The 22924-nt window shown below is 42.8% G+C and overlaps 3 protein-coding genes across 3 annotated transcripts in view; all 3 read right to left on the bottom strand.

Moving 5' to 3' along the window:
• Positions 1–13582, bottom strand: part of LOC146612596 (signal-induced proliferation-associated 1-like protein 1) — a 39801-nt gene extending 26219 nt beyond the window's left edge. Inside the window, exon 1 of the mRNA XM_085342556.1 lies at positions 13309–13582. The gene's annotated coding sequence lies outside the window, so the exon portion shown is untranslated. The remainder of the gene's footprint in view (positions 1–13308) is intronic.
• Positions 13583–15692: 2110 nt separating this feature from the next.
• Positions 15693–16574, bottom strand: gpx2 (glutathione peroxidase 2). The gene is made up of 2 exons (XM_085343485.1): positions 16353–16574; positions 15693–16046 (listed from the first exon to the last, which is right to left on the bottom strand). Exons 1-2 carry the CDS (start codon positions 16572–16574, stop codon positions 15693–15695), a joined length of 576 nt encoding a protein of 191 aa, XP_085199611.1.
• A 744-nt stretch (positions 16575–17318) lies between these two features.
• On the bottom strand, positions 17319–22892 carry LOC146612598 (ras-related protein Rab-15-like). Its single transcript, XM_085343753.1, has 7 exons — positions 22719–22892; positions 19931–19991; positions 19784–19844; positions 19628–19705; positions 19369–19458; positions 18079–18144; positions 17319–17996 (listed from the first exon to the last, which is right to left on the bottom strand). The coding sequence occupies exons 1-7, from the start codon at positions 22840–22842 to the stop codon at positions 17841–17843; spliced, it is 636 nt and encodes a 211-aa protein (XP_085199879.1). The 5' UTR covers positions 22843–22892; the 3' UTR covers positions 17319–17840.
• Positions 22893–22924: the final 32 nt, after the last annotated feature.

Raw genomic sequence — 22924 nt, forward strand, 5'->3', positions numbered from 1 at the left:
TAAAATGTCTGTGAAAATAAAGAGGCTGGCCAAATAGAATCTTTTTTAAATGCTTCTGTTGTCACTGGAAATCTTTATTGCCATTTCTTCTCAAACTGTACACTGCAGACACTGTTCCCAGGTGGAAGCTGGTGAGGGATTTTATTCTTGTTGCCTAGCGATGTGAGGATGTTGCAATGAGCATGTAATTTACACGGATGCTCTAACTAGCCTGCTGTTCATTTCCTGGTGAATAACCTGTTCTCTCACTACAGATCTGTGTTGCTTGTGGACTTTTACGGAGGTGTATGCTGAATTAATAAAATTATTTTATCCAAGTATAAGCGTTTAAGACTGGCCAGCACCGCAGTCTTGGATAAGCACCGAAAATCATGGTCAAATAATTAATTCAGCAAAGTAGTGAACAACTTTGTACATCCATTTCTGTGAACAATTTCTTCTTCTTTTTCAACACAGCATCAAGGGTTAACAATTTTTCTACCTCAGTACCAAGAGGCATCTTTGGAGTCTCCATTTCTGGGCACAGTTTACGTGCATTCACTTTCTCAGTTTCGCCATCGGAAACATGAACGCTTTGGAAAAACCTTGGCTCTAAAACAAAGAGATTCTCTGTGTGTGGCACCGGCACTATGTGGATATAGTGCCATGAAGATAACTGCAGGAAACCTTGGTACAACTGGTGGCATGTTGCCAGCAGCTGATGATGAAGACCAAAGAGCACTGTCACCTGACTCTCACCTGGTGGTACTCATTAAGCACAGTCAAACTGGCACTATCATTTGAGCTGTTTTTCCTGAGTAGCCACCAAACACAAGTTGGCCCACAGTAAGCATGTCCACAGCAGTTCTGCCCTTTGGGGCCCTTATATGGCTTTTCTACGGGTAAGCCCACAGAAAACCCATATGGTACCCTTATAGGTTGGTTGCCATGTCCCATAGGAATTTTGCTTTTTGGGGCACCTTAGAGGGAAATCTGTGAGCATCCCACAGTGACTTTGCCCACAGAAAACCCATACGAGGTACATGTAGGGTTGCCCACATGGGGCCCATAGCAGTTTTGCCCTTTTGAGTCTCCATGAGGGTTGGCTCATGCAGGTCAATAGGCCATTCTTAATAAATGAAAAAGGGAGAAAAAAGACTGAGGTATACCAAATTACAAAAGAACTGGACTGAAAATCAATGATAACAGGTCTTATGAAGTGATAAATCCACGACATGTTTAGTTCAAACTGGTGTCAAGAAGTAAAGAGATCAAGAGCGGTTAAACCTCTCTTGACAGAGGTTCTGTCATGGTTTGGGGCCGTACTTCAACCAGTGCTGTTGGTGATTTTTCCAAAATTGATAGAGTTATGAACACAAAAAAAGTATAATCAGAAGTTGATCCTCCATGCAATAGGATGGATTGGTAATTGCTTCCTTTTTCAGCACGGCAATGATTCCAAACACGCTGTCATCCCTGGATAGAAAAACATACAACAGACCACCCTCAGTCATGGACAGGCCTCCCCAGAGCCTGGAGATAAAATTGAGGTTACTGTACTCTAAAAATCCTAGAAATGTGGTTTCGAGCCAGATGCTTACTCTGAATAACACTTTTAGGAATCTTGGAGTCATTTTTGATGTCATTCAATACGCATTTTGAACAAATATGTAAGACTGCTTTTTTCCATTTGTGCAATATCTCCAAAATTAGAAATATCCTGTCTCAGAGTGACGCTGAAAAACTAGTTCATGTATTTATTACTTCCAGGCTGGACGACTGTAATTCATTATTATCTGGATGTCCTAAAAACTCCCTGTAAAGCCTTCAGTTGATCAAAACATGATGCAGCAAGAGTCCTGACAGGGACTAGACAGAGAGAGCAGATTTCTCCTATATTGGCTTCTCTACATTGGCTTCCTGGTAAATGCAGAATTGAATTTTAAATCCTGCTCCTCACATACAAGGTCTTGAATAATCAGGCCCCATCTTATCTTATAGTACCTTATTACCCCATTAGAGGTCTTCACTCTCAGACTGCAGGCTTACTTGTGGTTCCCTGAATATTTAAAAGTAGAATGGGAGGCAGAGCCTTCAACTTCCAGGCCCCTCTTCTGTGGAATCACTCTACTCTTAAGATTAGGCTTAAAACTTCCCTTTTTGATAAAGCATATAGTTATGGCTGGATCAGGTGACCCTGAATCCTCTCTTAGTTCTGCTGCAATACGTCCAGGCTGCTGGGGGATTCCCACGATGCAGTGTTTCTTCTTCAGCCACCGTTTTCACTCACCATGTGTTTATACACTTCTCTGCATTTACTTGCTTGTTATTATTAATCTCTGGTTCTCTTCCACAGCATGTCTTTTGTCCTGTCTTCATCCACTTACCCCCAACCGGTTGCGACAGATGGCCACCTATCCCTGAACCTGGTTCTGCTGGAGATTTCTTCCTGTTAAAAAGGAGTTTTTTTCTTCCCACTGCCTCCAAAGAGCGTGCTCATATGATTGTTGGGGGTTTTCTCTGTCTTCTTTACTGTATATTACTGTAGGGTCTTTACCTTAGGATAAAAAGCACCTTGAGGCAACTGTTGTTGTGATGAGGTGCAATATAAATACATATTTTCATATTATTGAACCCAAACTTTTATTTATAGCTATATCTATATAAGGCAGACATAGATGTCTATATAGAGCTAGCATCTATCTGTACATAATGAGTACTTTGGACACAGTCTGAACATCAGAAAAGTCAGCCTGCTGAAAGTCATACCAACTCTAATGTAAGACCTTTTAAAAAAGGAAGGAAAAGAAAAAACAGCTTGAGAAATGTAATTTGTCTGCCCTGCACCACACAGGAAATCTATTTAGAACCATTTCTAAAACAGTCTACCTCTCATCAACTATTCTGTCATTTCCTGCAGGTGAACAATATCTGCAATTTATATGGGAAAGTTTCCCTGCAACGTCCTGAGAGAGAAAGCTTCAGTATTCTCGACCAACTCATCTTTCAGCTTCTGCTTTTACAGACAACGACCAAAAGAAAATGAAAGGCAGTTCCTGTTGTTGTTCTAATGCATTTGAATTTAACCACAGTTTTACTTCTATTATAAAAGAAAACCTCAACTTTCCACACTGAACTGAAAAAAGAAACTGACCTGAGCAACGGGGCCAACAATGCAAAGAGAGCATTTCCCAGCAGCGGGCCTTGTTAAACACGGCTGTGACGACTGGGAGGTGTTTCTAGGGCTAGTCTGTTTACTTTATTCACCCTACAAAAGGTAAATTCCCTCTCTTAATATCTGAAGAGCAGTGAACCTATTTGTTACCAAACAAATACTCCCAGCTCAGCATGGGTCTGGCACACTCCACTCTATGTGCTCAAGTATATGTGCTGGGATGAAGCAGTTTCATCAATTGAGGATTAAAATAGAAGGATGGGAGGGCGAAGCTGCGGTATAATTAACAGTGTTGATGCAAGGAGGAGGGTTGAGAGAAGAATCTGTGGGCTTGCTGTCTATAATTGAGCCCCTTCACATGCTAAAAGACGGGGGATGGGACTCAGCCAGGGGTCCCAGCAAACACTTCCAAGCCTGCTATTACTTCATTCTTGGATCACAGGCACTTGTGAGCAAAGCAAATCAGAGTAAGCCCTTAGTGCTTCTCACAGTAACGTGCACAGATTAATTTTGACTGTTCCACTGGAGCAGCGTCTCTTCATCGTCATTTGCAGCACAACAGTGGAGCTGTATGAAAGTTTGAACTGGGATAAATACCGGGAGATGTCAATCAAAATGTTAAGTAGATCATGGTTTTCTGATTGAACATCACTGGACGCCCCAGGCTGCGGGCACCCAGTGGTCATATACACACTGCATGCCAGGAAACTCATGTCCTAGCTGTCCAAACACCAATAGAGTAATCAATAATATTCCTGAAAATCAACACACTTGGAAACAGAAAACACGTGAGCTACACACAGTTGTTGTTAGAAATCCCGTTTATGGCCACATTGTTCCAATTGGAAACAAACCAATCAATGTTAAAATTTTAGCCCTATGAGTTCGAGCTTAGGGCTCTCAGGATGTTGGCCAACCAGTTGGATCACATTGCTCTGTCATATGGGGTAAAAGGAGCAGCATAACCTACAAAGCACCTCCAGTGGACCTGCATAATCCTTGGCTTCTCTATTGTCTTGTGTCTGTGAGCTTCCAGATCAAATTGCATCAATGTGCTTGGACCCTGTTGTACTTCCTTGTAAGTCCATCCATTCACTTTCTTAACCACTTATCCAGCTACAGCCACAGGATCTGGAGCCCATCCCAGCTGACAATGAGAGAGAGGCAGCGTCAACCAAACAGAGTTTGCCAGACCGCCACCAGACTGACACAGACTTACAACCACCCACATCCACGCTTAAAGCCAATTTAGAATCACTAATTAACCTTTGGACTGTGGGAGGAAACCAGAGCATCCGGGGAAAGTCCACAGAGTCCAAGGACACCATGCAAATGTCCCGGAGAAAGTGTATAAGTCTGTATAAGTTCTATATTTACTGCTGCATAAAATGCAAAAAAGTTCAACTGTATTCATGAGCAAGACCAGTGGTTTGGAATGCAGGAAGGGTCAAGAGAAAGCATTTACATCTTTGCATACAACCGTGGATTAGCAGCAAGGTCAGCTAACGGCAACCTGTCACATTTTTACAGCTGAGGTGTTGATATGACAGATGCCTGCAATGTTTGGAAGTCATCCACTGCCCTGTCCTCTGCCTGATTGCACAGGTAGCAAACAAGCTGAATCACAGAGAGATGTGAAAAAGGAATCCTGATAAGATCGCCCTTACCACAGTAAAGAAAAGCGCATTTATTTATCACAAAGGCAGAAAACAATCATAGCATGGATAATGTAACAGCAACCTTGTATCTATTGCTGGAACAGACACTAACTCAACATTCAGATGCACTGAATCAGTTAGGAAAAAAGAATGAAAGCAGTGTGACACAGTCACAGCAGATACTCCGAGGGGCTGAACTCGCATTTATAGAATTATGTAGATTCATTTTAAATGGTTTGTCTGGGCATGTTGTAGCAAAGTGCTGTTAAAAGAAGCGGCGCAGTTCTTACAGTGTGATTAAGCACGTTGGGGGAGGCTGGGACCTTGCTGAGCCAACTTGAGAAACATGACCTCCACAGCAACAGCAGAACTGACCACGGCCTATTTAAAAAGCCCACAGAGAATGTAATCTAATCTACCATAAGTTGCTCTGTGCATCCTCTTCAGTTAATTTCCCTCAGTCAAACTGATCTTTCAATCGATCAACAGCTGTTTAGCCCCTAAGCATGCCTCTGCAGCAATAAGGAAATGCACATAAACTCATTCAATTACACAAATTGATGACTGGGATGTATTGCAGCAGTACGGATTTTACCACAGACAAACATATGACGGACACAATGGGACCTTTAGCTGAGAGAGCAGTGGGTAAAAAGGAAAATACAGCCAGTCATCCTGGAGTGCCAAAGTCAAGGTGAAGGCTTGATTAATAGCCCCTTACATTGGTATCTCCTCTGAGGCCACCACTAGTGCACAAGATGTCCACAGTTTTATAATTAGCCCTTTTAAGTTGAAAAATAAGGATTAGTTCTTGCCAGATAAGCATTTTACTAAGGTAACGGCAATGTGATGCAGTCAGTACAAAGGACATGGGTACTTCAGTACAACACAGAGACGGCAACAAAGGAAGACCTTCTTGTTGTTACTCTCACGGGAAAGCTCAGGGGATTCTCTGGGATGTCTCTCAAGAAGCCTTGCTGACTGTGCTGTCCCCTCAACGCCCTCACAGCTTGCAGGGCAGTCTAATTTCCGAACTGAAGGCAGGTATGCTTCAGTAATCAGGAGGTCAGAAATGGCAGGTAGCTTCTTGATGCACAGTTGAGCAGCTGTGAGGCTCGATGAGGACTCAAATTTCAACAACAGCAACAGCAGCAGCGTGGCAAACTTATACATGTAAACCGTTTCCAGTCATTGATTTGGGCACGTGTCCAGTGCACTTCCAGTCCAATTACAGTCAGGCCACAAGGTTAATCAATTCATACAGTCATTTGGACTACGATAAGTCAGCTAGTGTTGCATAACAGTGGTGCCCTGCTAAATCACACTCTGCCAAAAGAAAAAAAAAAAAATCACAGTGCAAACCTGCACAGCATGCTGCTCCTGCTGTACTGCACCACATTAATGGCACACTCCAGCCAGCCCTGCAACTGGAGTTTTAACCTATTATTGAGCCAGTCTTATGCAAACTGCATTTAACTACAAACAACAGCTCAGGGAGGAGGGTTTCTAATGCTTTTGTTCCCCCTGGTGCCAAAATGTACAACCCCCCCCCCCAAAAATAAATAAATAAATAAATACAAGTAAATTAACATCTGCTTTGCTAATCACACAGTGTCAGGCACTTGTCCCAGTAATTGTTCTGTTTTGATTTTGGTGTACTGATGAAGACTGAAGCTTTGTGTGAGCCCCTCATTTGCACCTTTCACTATGTTTTTCTAGCTCCTGCTGGGCATTTGAACACATTTAGCCTTCTAGGATCTTTTGAAAGTGAGGCAGAAGTTGGACATTTAGGACACACCAAACTAAAAATTTGTCCAGTTGTATGTGTTCGCTTTGTCAATAGCAAACAAGCCACTTCTGACTTCTTCCTTATCAGTATTCTACTCGAGTGTACGTACCGTGTAAACACAAGCAAAGCAACGACTTCACCTTACCTCCTCCCAGTGCCGATAAAGACAACTGCTGAACTAAGCACCAGAGCCATTGAGGGACTGAAAGAAGTGGCCAGCATAAGGTGACATATTCAACTTCAAGAATGTCTATCAAACATAGCACATGCCCAGCTTTCAGTTTCAGCTGAATTCTTTGAGTTGCAAAGCTAGCCTGGCCGGGTATCCAGGAATACATCAATGAAATACACAGGAAACAGGCAGTGAGAGAGGAAAGGCTGGGAAAGCAGCCATGTTTGTTATTAACCAGCTCTATCTGGCCTTTGCACCTGGAGCAACATGGAAAAAAACTATGGCCTATTTTATCAGAGAGCATACTATTGCACCCCGGTTAGACTATTTACAACATATATTTATATTTATAGAGAGAGACAGAGAGAAACTTACAGTATTTGCTCTTTATAAAATTGAGTGAGGTACTAAAAAAAAAAAAACTATTACAAGACAAGTGAGTAGGACATTCTCCTGCACACTTCAGTCAGTCCACTTGAGGCTATTTATCTAAAAAGTCATCTGAACCTTACAGACTGAGCCTTTGGTCCACAGTGGTCTCATTCTTCCCTCTCAAACAAGAGCAAAACAGGGACTCACAGAGTGGAAAGAGATTCCCTGGTTCCAAAGGCAAAGGATGTGGAATTTTGGAACCATATGAGAAGAGGGGAATTTCGGTACAGGAAACAAAGCACAACACGGACTACAGCTGGTGTTGTTAAATAGAGTTCTGGGGCAAACCTTACGCAGCGTTTTGTTGTGCCAGCATTCCAGTTTTACTACACGTCACATGGTAAAAGGCTCCTGAACATAATAATACAATCGTAAACATGAACAAGAATGAGGATAAGCTGATCAGACCTGTCTACGTATTGAGATCTGTTCTGAGATCAGCCGTGGCAGAGCCCTTGCGCATTCCTGCCTGCTTCTCAGATTTCGGTCCACAGGAGGGGGGACAACGGCAGAACCTCTGCGGTTTTTGTACGTGGAATTATTTTCCAAAGCTGCCCGCATGGTCTCTGTATGAGGCTCGGGCCTGCAGCTCTGCTTGATGTTTGGATTCTTCACTGAGTCGGAGTTCTGTAATCCATTCCAGAGAGAGTGTGCAGGCCAAAAAGAGACAGTGTAGCAACTGGCAGACATGTCGAGACAATACCAAGCACGTCGCTGCTGTGTGGCAGCGGGGATAGCCTGCAGCAACACATCATCATCAGAATCCCTAGTTTTCATTATGGAACATTTCACTTTTTTTAAGTGGTTGTTTACCAATCCTTCTTCTTATTTTTTAAAAACGTTCTCATCTCTGTCCCACGTCAGACTATTTTCAGCTTGTGTGTGAGGTTCGATGGGAACAGAAAAGGGGAATTACACAGCGTCTGATCTCGGCATGACTGTGGGTTTTGGTTTGGGTTTGAGAGTTGGAAGCAGGATGACAGAAACCAGAGAGGTCTCTTTAGTTTATGAATGCAGTGTATATTGTGACAGACCACCAAACGGAGACCAAACCCTTCAGTCAAGGTCAGAGCCCAGCCAGCTTGCAACACCTTCCACCTGTCCCACCGCTCAGCCTCCCAGGGTCAGCAATCTCCCACACCAATAATTACAGTGCGTCCAAACCGCTGCACATTTTTGCGAGGTCAGAAACTTTGCGTCAGGTGGGATGGAGAAGGGAGTGATTTCCTCTTTGTCTGGACCCATTTACTCTGTGACAGAGCTCTGAAAGGGGATTACATCATCACTATTGTGGCTTCCGAGCCCTCTGCTTTCCTCCGCCGGGTGGTATAAAGTGGACCGTCCCATCCAGACAAAGACAGAGCATTCCAACAGTTTAGCAAGCAGGAAATTCAGACCCACAGTCACACCTCATTAAAGTCAAACTCATCAACCTCTCAGTCACCAGCAAAAAAAAAGAAAAAAAAGACACTCACTCTGAAGAATCATCAGAGGCCATGTTACCATCAGGTCATTTGACTTCTGACTATGAGCTGACTAATACCAGTCAGACACTTCACTCGTAAAAACTGAGGAAGCTTCCCCTTTCTTTTCTTTTTTCTTTTGTCAAATCTGTTACAAAAGCTTCTGTCAAATCCAGGAAAAAGTGACTCATGTAGGAGGGGAAAAATCTGCCTTGTAACTGACATTGACCACATTGGTACACCACTTTTTATCCAGGGATGCATCTCAAGGTCTGTTTATTTTGCTGTCCAGTGCGAGAGGTGTGTGCGCAGGCGTCACAGTCTCAGAAATGACTTTGTGACGGTAAGAGTCACCACACCACAATGAATAGAGTTCAGTCAGTATCGACTTTAAGAGCGCTGATGCACTTTGAACCTGAGCATTAATGAAAAAATAATAATAATACTAACCTCATCTTTCTTTGTATAATATAAACAGTTAATTTAAGCATGTTATGAAGACCACTTAGCATATCTGCAGCGCACACATTCCAGAGTAACAAATTATAAATCAGCACAATGCTTCTCTTGTTGTTCCCTTTTATCTTTGCTCAAACTATTCCCTCCGAGCCAATGCACAGGAGACAATGATAACATAAGCTCAATTTAGCAACAGGAAGCATCCTTGTGTGAACGTGCGGGCACGTTATAGAAAAGACCCTACTACGAATGAAGAACACCAACAATTGTTGTGCGAGAGATGCAACACAAAGTGAAAATGGCAACACTGTCCTCCAGTAATAAAACAAGGGGAGGACTACGTATGCTGATAAGGAACGTGAGAAGCAGAGACTCTGCTAAACAAGCAGAGTTATCTATTCTGAAAGTAGTCTCATCCAAATCTTTGGGCAGATCTTATCAACTGAACTAGCCTCTCATCCCCAAATGAACCGTTACAGGCCCACACAGTGAAAGAAATAAAACAGAGCAAGTATTTTTTCCCATCCAACAAGATCATTTTCATCATCTATAATAAAAATAACAATAGAAAAAAAGCAAGAAGCAATCCAATGTATTTGCAGAAGGCAAAAAAGGAACAAAACTGAGAGTAACTAAGCAGTAAAAGTGGAAGTGAAGCTGTATGATCAGTCATGCCAGCCACAGTGGGTCGGGTCAGCTAAGCTTATCAAGAATGCTAAAAATCCCAGATCCTTGCCCAAAACCAAACTACAAAGTTTCCCCTTTTTCACCTGACTCAAGTTGTCCAACTGCAATAAACAGTGCTTCTGTAACACACACTCACACACCATGATTCAGTTATGAGCAGCCACCCCTCTATTGTATTTAATTCCCTACCTGCTTACTTGTAACCGTTTCACTGTAGTTGATATTTTGTAAAACATGGCCCCCTCTGGACACAACGCTGCCCTGTGAAAGTAAACTCTGAAAGGTTAAGGTCTGTTTGTTTCTGTCAAAACAAAACTCCCAGCCCTTCATTACCAGATCTTTCCTATTCACACGCGCTGCTGCCACCACTGCACTGGTGTGCATGCCCTCTGTATTCCAAAACAGCCTATGTGAGCACAGTTGGACACAGAGGCTGGAGTGCACTCCACACATCCACATCAGGCAGAAATAAACTGATAATCTCATCAAGAATGGCACTGGATACTCAGCGTGGAGGGAGGGGGGCATGACTTGCAGAGAGCCCTGGTGGCCTAATCTATACAAGCAGATGCTGAGCCAGGGCAGGCTGTAAACAAATCTCTCAAGACAGATGTGGCAATCACCTGGTGCCTGACAAGCCTTCTCGTGTGGCAACAACGCGGGATACGCCACCTCGGAATTTTTTTTCCGGGTGGTGACAGACGTATATCCTCCAGTATGTGGCTTGAACGATGCCACCTGTGAATCGCAGAGAACAATGCCCTTGACATACACGGCGACGCAGCGGATATGTTTTGACAGCCACCCTGATAGCCTCACCACGCCAGCCCCATTAGTTCTGATAACAATAATAACACTGCGCACTGGCTTTCCCCCTGCACCTTCACACGGCACGAGGATGTGCTTTGTCCTCCTCACACAGATGTTGGGTGCAGGTGTTCCAGATCTACTGGCGTTTAGATCAACTGGCGTTGGTCGAACAGATGTGTGTCAGTCTTGCGTTTCAGGAGCTGCTACCGACAAACCAGCAAAAAAACGCCAAATGTGTCATCTGTGACATTTGTGAGGTTGTCTCAAACACACTCCGTCAGTCTTGATGCTGTTGAACAACAAAATGCTTAAAAATGTGGCGAGTTTACCTGGTGAAATCCTCATGCGCGACGCGATCGCGAAAACAGCAAACAAGTAACACCACGCCGTTGTTGTTCACAGGACACAAAGAGTAAACGATCGGGAGACTCTTGTCGTCGTCATCGTTCCCCTCGCACGGTTTATTTCTCCGAATTCAGCGTTTTTGCTTCACAACTACAGCGAGCAGTTTACTTTGTGCACTAACATGGAGTCGAGTCAACCAGCGCCACCTCTGGCCAAGTGCCACAGCCTACAGCCAGATCAACCTGTGACACACATCTGCACCACGTTTGATTTCGTTTCTTGCACAACACATTTGTACCTTTCAATTGTGTCTGTCTGTGAATCATGCAAATAAACCTTTGAAATGAATGAAATGATATCATATATTCCTTATTGGCCTACATTTGTACAAAATTCCAAATTATATACACAAAGTCATAGAAATCACCACTCCAATTGGTCATCATGATTTTGATATTCTCTTTTCCCATAACAATGAAATACACCTTGGACAAATATGACACATCGATATTTCATTAGTGTCGTCACATCACATCCTGTAAGCATCATCTGCCTGTGTCCTTTCCCTGGAAATTAATATTTCCAGCCAATATAGGCAATCCATCAACATGGCTGGAGAGTTGGTAGTTATATATAAAGTCAGTGACTCAGGTGTGTCGCTTGGTTTGTCATCTGTTTGTGAGACTGGAGGAGACGCAATCTTTTGTTTTAAATCTTAGTTAGGAAGATTCCTGTTTTAAAACAAGCACGTATTGTGAGAAATGCAAGAAGTACATCTGCAGAAAGCACACCGTTACATTCTGTCCATCATGTGGACAAAATTGAAAATGTTGAGCATTGAAAAACTGAGAACGTTGGGCAAGTTCAAAAGAAATGTGTTTGTAAGAACGAAAAACCAAATTGTTCCTACAATAGTTATGGAAAGTCTAACTGTTGTATGTCTGTGTTCTACATGTTTATCTGATGGGAAATAAAGTTGCTATTGTTTCATTGCAGTTTTTGAACAATTCTGAGTGGATTTACACAGTACGGATCTAAATGACCCGCAACAAAATCAATGTCATTTTTTTGTTCTTCAACATAATACAAGGGTTCATTTCCAAAACTTGCCTATGATCTTCAATTTGTAGCAGATCCACTATCACACAGCAGCTAGAGCAGTTTCAAATGGAGGTCAGTCCACTGCTGCCATCTGTGGCCAAATACCATAGCCCACTACTAGATTAACTTGTGACACATCTTCACCTGCTGCTATGATCACATTGAGTAGAGGCTGAGTGGCTGCACTTACCCCTGGTACATTCAAATCTACCCACAAACATGTTGAAAGATGCAATGGCAGCAATGTGGATTGTCAACACTAAAAACAATCAGTAAGCAAAGACAACAGGGATCACTTTTTACTGTTTATTTAGCACCCACAACATTTGTAGTCGCCTTCTGCACAGGGAAAGTCCACACACACTGTGTGGTACCACTTTCCACAGAAGGTGCATTCAGTCTGCAAGATTTAATGAGATTGTCAGAGTCATTGTCTGACTGTTTATTACTATTCACCTGCGGTACATTCACAGTAACTGCCATCTCCTTATAAATGTTTATTAGATTAACCACACTTATACAGACTGTATATAACAACCAACTCTAAAATGTTTTTTCTCAGAGAAAAGACACAGACAGACTACGCTAACGACATGTGATGTTACAACACTAGTGAAATATTGGTGTCATTTCATTCTTTTCAAAGGTTCATTTGCATGACGCACAAACAGACACAACTGAAAGGTACAAATGTGTTGTGCAAGAAACGAATTCAAACGTGGTGCAGATGTGTGTCACAGATTGATCTGGCTGTAGGCTGTGGCACTTGGCCAGAGGTGGCGCTGGTTGACTCGAGTCCATGTTAGTGCACAAAGTAAACTGCTCGCTTTAGTTGTGAAGCAAAAACGCTGAAACCGGAGAAATAAACCGTGCGAGGGGAACGATAACGACGACAAGAGTCTCCCGATCGTTTACTCTTGCTGTCCTGTGAACAACATCGGCGTGGTGTTAATTGTTTGCTGTTTTCGCGATCGCGTCGCGCACGAGGATATCACCAGGTAAACTCGCCACATTTTAAACATTTTGTTGTTCAACAGCATCAAGACTGACGGAGTGTGTTTGAGATAACCTCACAAGTGTCACATGTGACACATTTGCCGTTTTTTTTGCTGGTTTGTCGGTAGGAGCTACTGAAACGCAAGACTGCCACACATCTGTTCGACCAACGCCAGTTGATCTAAACGCCAGTTGATCTGGAACACAGGCACCCCCGCGCATGACTTCGTAACGCCACTCACCTTTTCTCATAGTGGTTGTCACACAACACGAAGCAGTCTTGCTTTTCTTTCCTCTCCCCCTTTTGTTTCAACTCGTAACAAGGTGCTCCAAGTCCGAGACACAAACTACGCAGCAGCTCTGTTGGCTGCCCTCGCGGGGGGGGGGGACACACAAAAAAAACGTGCTGGCTCCGGTTCAGACCGAGGACGGCCCGACGTCTTCCTCTGAACGGCAACTTGGAAGTTTGATAGAAAGTTACGGCTTTGCCTCGCTGCGGTATGCAGCTGCTGGAGGGATGAGATCATTCAGGCAGCCTCCCCTCTCCCTCTCTCTCCCTCTCCCTCTCTTTTCTGCCCCGGAGTCTCGCGAGAAGGCTTAGCGGGGGGAAAAGCAAACGTTGCCGTGGCAACAGTGCTCACCTGTAGTGAGTGGATGGTCAGAGGGGAAACGAAGAAGTCTCACTCTGCTTCAAGTGACCCCAGGTTAAAAAGTACGCAGTTTATTCAATAGCAGATGAAACTTGTCATGTTTTAGCCCAAAGCTCTTTAAGCTCGCTCCAGTCACACCGCTCGTGCATGTTTACTGCTGCGGAGTTTAATGTGAAACAGACAGTTAAGGCCATTAGGTTTGACCTTTGAACCATTATCTAAATCGACTTCAGTTTCAATTGTTTCAAATCATCAGTCAAATCTGATTGGTTAAACAAAAAGCCCTTTTGAGTTTATGACGTATCCACGTTGCAAACTGTGTATTGCGACCTACAGCCCACTGTTGCAGGGTCAGTGTGCAATTTTAAAAGCATTTCATTGAATTGGAAAGCTATAGGAGTCCATATTTTTCTTAGTGTGTTCAGAGCTTTTACTAAAGCTGTCTTTAAACGAACTTTTAGAGTCGGAAGCGAATTGATGGATGGATGGAGGGAGAGTGAGTCACCTGTTGAAAATAACTGATCTTTGGTGATATTTTTCTGCAAGCTGTGAGTAGATGGGAGCAGTGTAGAGGGTTTAAGGAGAGGCCCCTTGCGCTGCTCCTCTTGCTTCTCCCCAACGGGCGTGAAGCTTTTCCTTGCAGTCACACTGAGGGAAATCAAATGCCCTGGCGCATCACGACAGCATGGATATGTAAATATAATATGCAACGAGACTAAGTATTACTACAATAACCACAGCCACTATAAGTGGAAGTAAAACCCGTGAAAAGTATCACTTTAGTGCAGAAACGGCCCTAACCAATCTGGCGCCCTAGGCAAGATTTTAGGTGGCGCCCCCCTACATCAGCAGTGTAGTGTAATGTTGTAACAAATAATATTTCTATTAAATAAGCTTTACTTTGCATTTTAATTAACGTGGGATTATTTTTTGTATTTAGAAATAATAGTACCAACTTTTTTTTTTTTTCAACATTTGTGGCACTGGCGTGGCGCCCCCTGATGGACGGCGCCCTTAGCATTTGCCTATACGGCCTATGCCACGGGCCGGCCCTGCTTTAGTGTTGTACCCACCTGCCATGAGGTCGCCGTGTGGCCTGTTGTGCTGACGTAGATGTCAGCATATGTGCACAAAGCCCTGCGCGAACCTGCAAAGCAGGCCTTGCAAACAGTGCAGACTTTGCATAAAAAGCTAAAGCTGCATGGCAGGTCATAACACAGGTAACGAGGTCACTGTTTACCCTACATGGATGACTTTGGGTTTGTCTTAAGGTGTCACTGTAGTGATAAAGCATTCATGTAGCTGCATGGTTTCAGCATGTTTTTACTTTAAAAATGTAGGTCTGGAAAATTAGTGTGGGAGGCTCTGAGATAATTTTAAAAAGGGATTCATCGGGCAAGAGGAAGCATAATTAGAAGATTGCGCTGTGAATTTTTTGAAAGGCTGTTTCAAATAATTCCACATCCTCCCCACTGTATTTAAAGCTTCATTATTATGCCTACTCCAGCTCTATTTTGGTCGTGCTTACATCAGTGGAGCGCATCTTTATGTTTATATATGGTCCAATTAAAAATCACACCTCAGTGGGAGACGAATTTGGTTTGAAGGTTTTATTCCAGTGCAAACATTATGTGTGTCTGATGAATGTTAATTCACGAGAGAAGTTTAGGATTAAATCAGCAGCACCATCTGCTGGACGAACAGGAAAAGAACAAGAAACAAAAGGATGTGATAAAAAAAACAAAACAAAAAACATCAAAGTGATCATTTGCCTCATGCATAATGTACATATGTGTAAACTTTTAACTACACTGTTCATTCATCCACAACTGTTAAGCACTTATAAGGCTTCCGATGATATTCCCTTATTCTGTTTTAGAACATCACCCTCATTTAATAAGACTCAACGGTGTGGAGGACAGCATGACAGCTTTGAGAGTTATGGATGAGAAGTCATTAAGAGATGGAGGCTATTCTTAGGTCTTAGTTAATCTTAGCAGTCTTTGAATGTCAGGCTCTATGTCAATGGTGGGGAATTTTTTGCTGTATCGCTTAAAGGGTTCTCCCTCTGGCCCAATGAGGAATTTCTCAAAGTTCCAGGAGATATCCGTCCTGCTGATGGGGCTCCAAACCAGAAATTTGGGGTCCTGAATGAGAGAATTTGGGTCGTCATCGGGATAGGGGAGTTTGTCTTTCAGATAGGCAAAAACTGGGTGGGTATTTGTTCCATTGACGTCACACTTCTCGAAGATGGTAAAGATGGGCTTGAAGCCTCCACCTGGACGCACGTGCTGCAGTGAATTCAGGATTTCACCATTGGTGCAGTTCTCCTGCAGAGCACAAGCATTCATTGGTTTCACTATGATAGCGAAGATGATTAAAATCCTACTTCAGTATCAAACCATCAGTACCAGATACAGTTTGCACACTATTAAATGATGCAATTCCCGTAACTTGCTTTAGGAAAGAGGAAATACACTAATGCCAATAATACAAGTCAGACTTTAACTCAAACCAGACCCAGGTAGGATTGGGAAAAGGAAAATGTCTGTGACAACAACAATAACACAGAACTGGTACATTAAGTAATACATTAGAGGTTTTTAAGTGACTTCAAACTCTGCTGCTGAACTCACCTGATAGCCAAACTGATTGCAAGGAAAACCCAGGACCACCAGCCGATGGGGGTACTTGCTCTGCAGCTGGTTGAGCTCGCTGAAGTCCCGGGTGGTGGTTCCTCAGAGCGAGGCCACATTCTCTATGAGGACCACCCGTCCTCTGAAGACGTTGAAGTCCACAGAGTCTCCCTCCAGCGTGGTGGCCCTCAGGTCGTAGAAAGTCTTCGCGATGAACGTCATCTCGTCCTCTGGTTCTGCCACAGTGGAGGCAGAGGGGATCTCGAGCTGCCTGTATCCAAGCGCTTGGTCACCTGATTCATTTAGGGCAGAAAGTTGCCTTTGACAAGGATCAAATGGCCCTGCGGGAAAGTGATCTCCATCTGCCATCCTATACTCTGAAGAAGTCCGAAATAGATTAACGTAACTAATTGTCTTCTTATCAGGATTTTTAAAGTTTTATCAAGTAAACTGACTTTCTTGAAGTGAATGTAATTATATTCTCAAAGAGTGTTTTAGGGATAAAACTTGCACGTACTTCCTACTTTACGGCATCTCTGTAACATGTATCAGTTTTCTCTGTCATCAAAAATTTAACATGATCCCCCGTCTTTCACGGAGGGTGATTAAAAATGAATGAATCTGTCTGAACTCTTTCAGGACTTCACTCCTTGCATTCTAATGTAATGACTCAGCAAGGTCCCGACACATCTCATTAGCTTTAATATGAAAACTTTAATTTATTAACCCGTACAGTGGTTTTGTTATTTTTTTTGTAACAACCTGCACATATCATTTAAAAAAAATTACATACAAGTGGCAACTTGGCAGAGCCTGAGTACATTACTTCAAAGAGCGGTAACACTCCTTTAGCACACAATGCCAATCACATTTGTAACGCAAATGCACACATTCGTGATGATAATGCATGAGCAAGCATTCAAGGTCTTCGAACATGGCACGACAGAGTAATTATGTAAATAACTCCACCCCTGCTGGGTTTGAATTTCGAGGTGTAAATAATTCAGCTCTGTCCTCCGGCTTCTTCGTCATTGCCTCCATCCTCTTCCTCCGCCCTCCTCAAATAAACGATTGTTGATTTGAATCCACAATTCATCTACAGCACCAACCAAATTATTCAATTTTAAAAAAATATATATTAACAAAATATGAAGAACAAGTGACGAAGCAGCTGCTCGGTGCAAACCTGTATTTTAAAGGAGGAAATTGTGGGTATGGATAGTTTTATTACACAAAACCGTGTTCTCCGGGAACCTCAGCAGCTTTAAGATTCAGCGATCATGGAACAAAATTGGCCCTCTGCTGGTAGCTGCTTCTAAATGCATTTAACACAGTGTGATAAAAAAAAAAAACTTGCAAAAAGTGAAACCCATTCATTAAACCCCTGGGCCAACAAGTCACAGCATCCACAAAGAGGGCAGAGGGGGACCGAATCAAGTCAGAGCGCCTTCAACTATAAGCTGTGGCACCATGATGGCCATCTTGTTTCTAACAGGCGCAGCTCCTCTGAGGAAGGTGAGGGACTGTGCTCTCTTTGTCTTCCTCCAGACCTGCCTTATCCAGATAGCTGTCCAGAGATCCCAACAGGTTGTCCACGTCCCTCTTGTGAGCCTGTAGCACGAGTTCTGTCAGACGTTCGAATGACTGGAGGAAGAAGGAAGAAAGAAAACAAAAGAATGCGGCGGGGAATTACCCAGAAAAAAATGTTGCCAAGAAAATCCACTACCTCACTGATGTTGATATTCTTGGAGGCACTGGTTTCAAAGAACTCCATCCCATAGGATCCTGCTAACTACAGACAATTGAAGCGCATATTTTTAGAAATAATAAAACTATTTTATACCTTTTTTCTCCAAAACTATATAAATATAATTTTAAAAAAATCAATTAAATGCAAAGGCGATACTCTGGCACAATAATACTGATTAAACAGCACAGGGTGTCAACAGTGTGAAGATTTATACATATTATGCACTTGCATGGATGTAGGTGTATCCTTCAGGCTTTGCTGTGTGCTGTGTTAATATTATAACATGCAGTAAGAGGTTTATAAAAAGTTTATCTTATTTAGCGATATGATTTTTAAAAAGATTTCACTAAATGTTTTAAACGTGGGAGGAAGCGTTTGTCTGTCTCAGCCTAACCAGTTGAACAGTATTCTATTTTAAGAGACATGCTGGTATCAGCCATTAGTTTTTGGAAGCTGGGACTTTGATAGTAGTGCCTCTAAAAGCCTTTTCTCCCTGAAATAAGTTATGCCAGAACCATATTGCATATTTTCTCAATAAAAGTTCTTCTCAAATATGCAAAAGTGTTTTTTTAAAACCTCAAAAATAAAGTCAACATTATTCCCAACATGAGAGCAGCGACTGAGTCTAGTATAACTGAATATTTTGTAGTATTTAGTATCTAGATGGTCCTGGTCTGTGTGAAGAGCTCGGAGGAACGTTCATTCTGATGAATGACATTTGGCTGTAATTCATCGTCTAATTTAACAGGGTCAGAAAGAGTTCATATTGGTGTTTCTACAACATGAACAACTACTCATCACACACATGATCTGTACAACCGTCCGGATTTTATTTGGGAGTGTTTTCAAGTCTTCACCGTGTCTTTGTGGTAAAAAGGCCTGAGGCTGTCTGAGCAATAGAAACAACTAAGAGCCTGCCAGCACAGAGATAGTTGTGCGCACATTTCTCGAATCGAGCTGCCAAGTTGCCCGACAGACAGGTTGAATTTGTATGCAGTGTGTGGATTGTTTGTGTAGACTGTGTTTCGAGCTGATCTGGCAGCTTAAGTGACATTTATGAAACACACAAAGCTTTCCAGCGCAGGTATTACAGTAATCATCATCAAGTTTAAGGAAGTTTAATGGAAGAAACTGGAGGCCACCAGGAGACTGACTTACAATATGGGAGTCTGTATATTATGATGTTGAGTACTTAAAACACAAACTCCAAATTAAAATCAATAATATACTAATTAAAGCACAGCGGAAAATAAGGCTCAATCAAACCTTGGTTCCTTGGTTCTTTGACACTTCCCTCCTGAGTGAATCATCACATTTGTTTCCTACCAATATGGTCTCCATTTTTTGGGTAGTATACTAGAAGAAAACAACAAAAACTGAAGTCAAGCACAGGGATAGTGGACTTCATCATCCTGTCAGTCACTCTAAGCCACTGATTGTTTAGCAAGCAGCTAAAGTTCAGTCAGCCAGAACACAAATACTGGACAGCTGCGAAGGGCAGCGAACAGAGTGCTTATTGCCTTACTTCATCCACATCACTGACCCACTCGGCTATGTGCTTAAAGGACAGCTTGTCTGTGACGTCGTAGACAAAGATGACACCCTGCATAAAAAGTGGAAAGAGGACTAAGGAATCAAAGCTGCGTTACAGAAATCTAAGTTTACTCTTGGCTGCTCATACTTGCGCCCTCCTGTAGTACTGTTTGGTGATGGTCTGATAGCGCTCCTGACCAGCTGTGTCCCTGCATGGAGGACCAAACACATATCAGCAAAAGGGAATCACCCATGGCAGCAAGTGTGAATGCAATGAAAGAAAAATGTCACTTACCATATCTGTACTCGCACCTTGGTTCCATCTACCTCCAGTGTTTTCATCTTAAAATCAATTCCTGACCAAAACAAAGAAAATGCAAATACAGATGTAAGCTGGGATGCAACCTCCAAAAATACAATCACAAACTGCCAACAAATGTCCCTGAGGTTCATTGAGGATTCCTCGGAGATACAGTTATCTAAACAGGTGTAAACGACACTGAGGGATTTCTGTGCTAGGAGAGAGAATAAAGGTTTGCAACGTAACTTTGCTGGTTTCTATTCAACTAGTTCTTTTAATCTACTTCTTATTTAGTTTTCATCATGCTAGCAAAGCAAAAATCCACTCAAAGACAAACATTTCTGATCCTACACTATGTACAGTCATGTTAAAGACTCTCTGCAGTCCTGTGAGGAAGTGTACTCAGATGTACTTAACTGATCATCAACAAGTGTCATCACATCTATAAAGCCAGAAGTTATGAAAGGTTTGCTGATCTGTCGCATATCCCAGAAGTAGACATCACAGTAAGTTTAACCCAAGTTCAGTGGCAGAAAATGGCAAAAAAAACAAACAAAAAAAAAACAACAACCCTAGAGCTACATCTCAGACCCTAAATGGTAAATGGCCTGTATTTATATAGCGCTTTACTAGTCCCTAAGGACCCCAAAGCGCTTTACACATCCAGTCATCCACACATCCACACACTGGTGATGGCAGCTACATTGTAGCCACAGCCACCCTGGGGCGCACTGACAGAGGCGAGGCTGCCGGACACTGGCGCCACCGGGCCCTCTGACCACCACCAGTAGGCAACGGGTGAAGTGTCTTGCCCAAGGACACAACGACCGAGACTGTCCAAGCCGGGGCTCGAACCGGCAACCTTCTGATTACAAGGTGAACTCCCAACTCTTGAGCCACGATCGCCTACATGCCTAAATTAGCATCCGTCCTAGGGCCAGTTTGGAATCACCAAACTTTTGGACTGTGGGGGGGAGGCAAAGAACCTGGAAGGAACCCCTGCAGGAACAGAGAGACCAACCAGCCAGTAGCTTTGAACACAGGACATTCTTGCTGTAAGAGGCAGCAAGAACCCAGATCGTACTAACCATCACACCTCCAATGTCTTTTGGACAAACCAGACCAAGGTGGAGATGTTTGGCCATGATGCACAGCACTACATTTGGCAAAAAACAAACACAGCATATCAGCACGAACCCCTCTTACCATCTGTCATGCACGGTGGTGGAGGGGTGATGATTTGGGCTTGTTTTACCTGGGCACCTTGCAGTCATTAAGTCGGCCATGAACTCCTCTGTATAGCAAAGTATTCTGGAGTCGCATGAGGTTATTGGCCCGACAACTAAAGCATGACCGAAATTAGCAAATTCAATAGTTTCTGTTATAGTCCAATGTGCCAATAAGCCATGACACTACAACTATGACGACTATACTACTGTCGATATATCTTGCAAGATAAGATTAATGAAAAGACTGAAGAGATCCTTTCATTTGGCTCCTGTGATGGATATTTATAAGATTTTTTAACACTAGTGGCATGATTGAAGTTAGAATAGGAAAGAAGTAGAGCAGGAAAAAAAGGAAACGTGTGATTCTGATCAATTGGACAACTTGGAATCTGTTCTCTGTTTCCTTCCATATTTGGCTCTGTTACATTTAACATTAAACCCTGAACAGTTTTTGTTTTTTTCTTTCCGTTACGCTGCCACCACACTTTGTGGAATCAATAAACTCTGTAATCCAATCCCAACATTGTGCTCATAAAAAAGTTTTCTGTCAGGCATTTCATATGATCATTGACCATAAATACATTTTTGTTGGCGATGCAGCTTCCTAGCCCAGTTTGAGTGAAACGACGAGGTGCTACTGAATCTGAAAATGCACCTACTTTACATAACAATCAAATCCCAATCTCACTGTTTTCAGTGTCTGTGAATGAGCTCCTCCTGTAGCCCGTTTCTGTCTCGCCCTAAGGATGGCTTTCCTCTTTTTGCAATTGTTCACTTTTATCATGTAAGAATCTGCGTTTATGTAATATATGCAAAGCTGTCCATTCATCCTGCATATCGGTATCCTTTTGTTCCAGCGCTTCTTTCACTGCCTGATGCAGATCTAAAGGCACGGCTGGTGATTTTCTTTTAGCAATTCCAAATATCCAAATCCCATGTAAAGCCTTTCCACTCTGCATTTTCTGGTGTGACTTGACCCTGATTATGCTCCACAGTCTAACAGGTAAACAGGGCCTACCACATTTTGTTCCAACTCATTAGTATGTGACACAATCAGGAAAAGTGGCAGTACTGATATGAAGCACTAATGGCCTCATCAATCCGCAAGTTCCAATCAAGGGGGAAAAGATATAAGATAGCATATCAAATAATTTGAGAGCAGAAGAAATAGTCGTCTCCCTTCCCATTTCCAGTACGCTCGTGACAGAGACGTAATTTATCAGACCTCTTCTACGTGTCTAACCTTTAATTAAGCAAAAACATTCCATCTTATACTTTCATTGTGCTTTAGCGTGGGCAACAGAAAGCCTTCTAGGCAAACTTTCCCATGTGAGGCTGTTTGAACTTGAGGCCCTTTAATCCTATAAGTAGGCCCACTTTTATATTCTGAACAAATGGGAAAGCTAAAATAAAATGCTCTGAATGTTAAAACCCTGCATCTACATTCATCCAGGGAAAAGAATTTCCCGGTGTTTAACTGGTTCAACCTGTGGGGAAAAAAACTGATATGAGTTTTGGAGAAAGCTTCACTGAAAACCTGTTGGATGGCTTACCGATGGTGGAAATGTGTGTAGTGTCAAAGTCACTTTCCGTGAACCGGCGCAACATGCAAGTCTTCCCAACCCCCGAGTCTCCGAGCATGAGCAGCCGGAACAAGAAGTCGTACTGTTTAGCCATGACCCAAAACTAAGCGATGATGAAAAAACATGCCTGTCTGATGCGGCGCTTGAAACTGGCTGCTTGTCCTCTGCTTGGGTGA

Source organism: Diplotaxodon limnothrissa, linkage group LG19, assembly GCF_057381915.1.
Source record: "Diplotaxodon limnothrissa isolate DT_005_m linkage group LG19, D_limnothrissa_male_GT1.1, whole genome shotgun sequence".
NCBI lineage: Eukaryota > Metazoa > Chordata > Actinopteri > Cichliformes > Cichlidae > Diplotaxodon > Diplotaxodon limnothrissa.

What these genes read in the sequence shown, in the direction of transcription:
- LOC146612598 (XM_085343753.1), bottom strand. Translation starts at nt 22,842, where the DNA reads ATGGCTAAACAGTACGACTTCTTGTTCCGGCTGCTCATGCTCGGAGAC. An exon ending in TACACACATTTCCACCATCG is followed by an intron (nt 19,992 to 22,718) that starts GTAAGCCATCCA and finishes TGTTTTGGTCAG; the next exon opens with GAATTGATTTTAAGATGAAA. An exon ending in AGAATATCAACATCAGTGAG is followed by an intron (nt 17,997 to 18,078) that starts GTAGTGGATTTT and finishes TTCTTCCTCCAG; the next exon opens with TCATTCGAACGTCTGACAGA.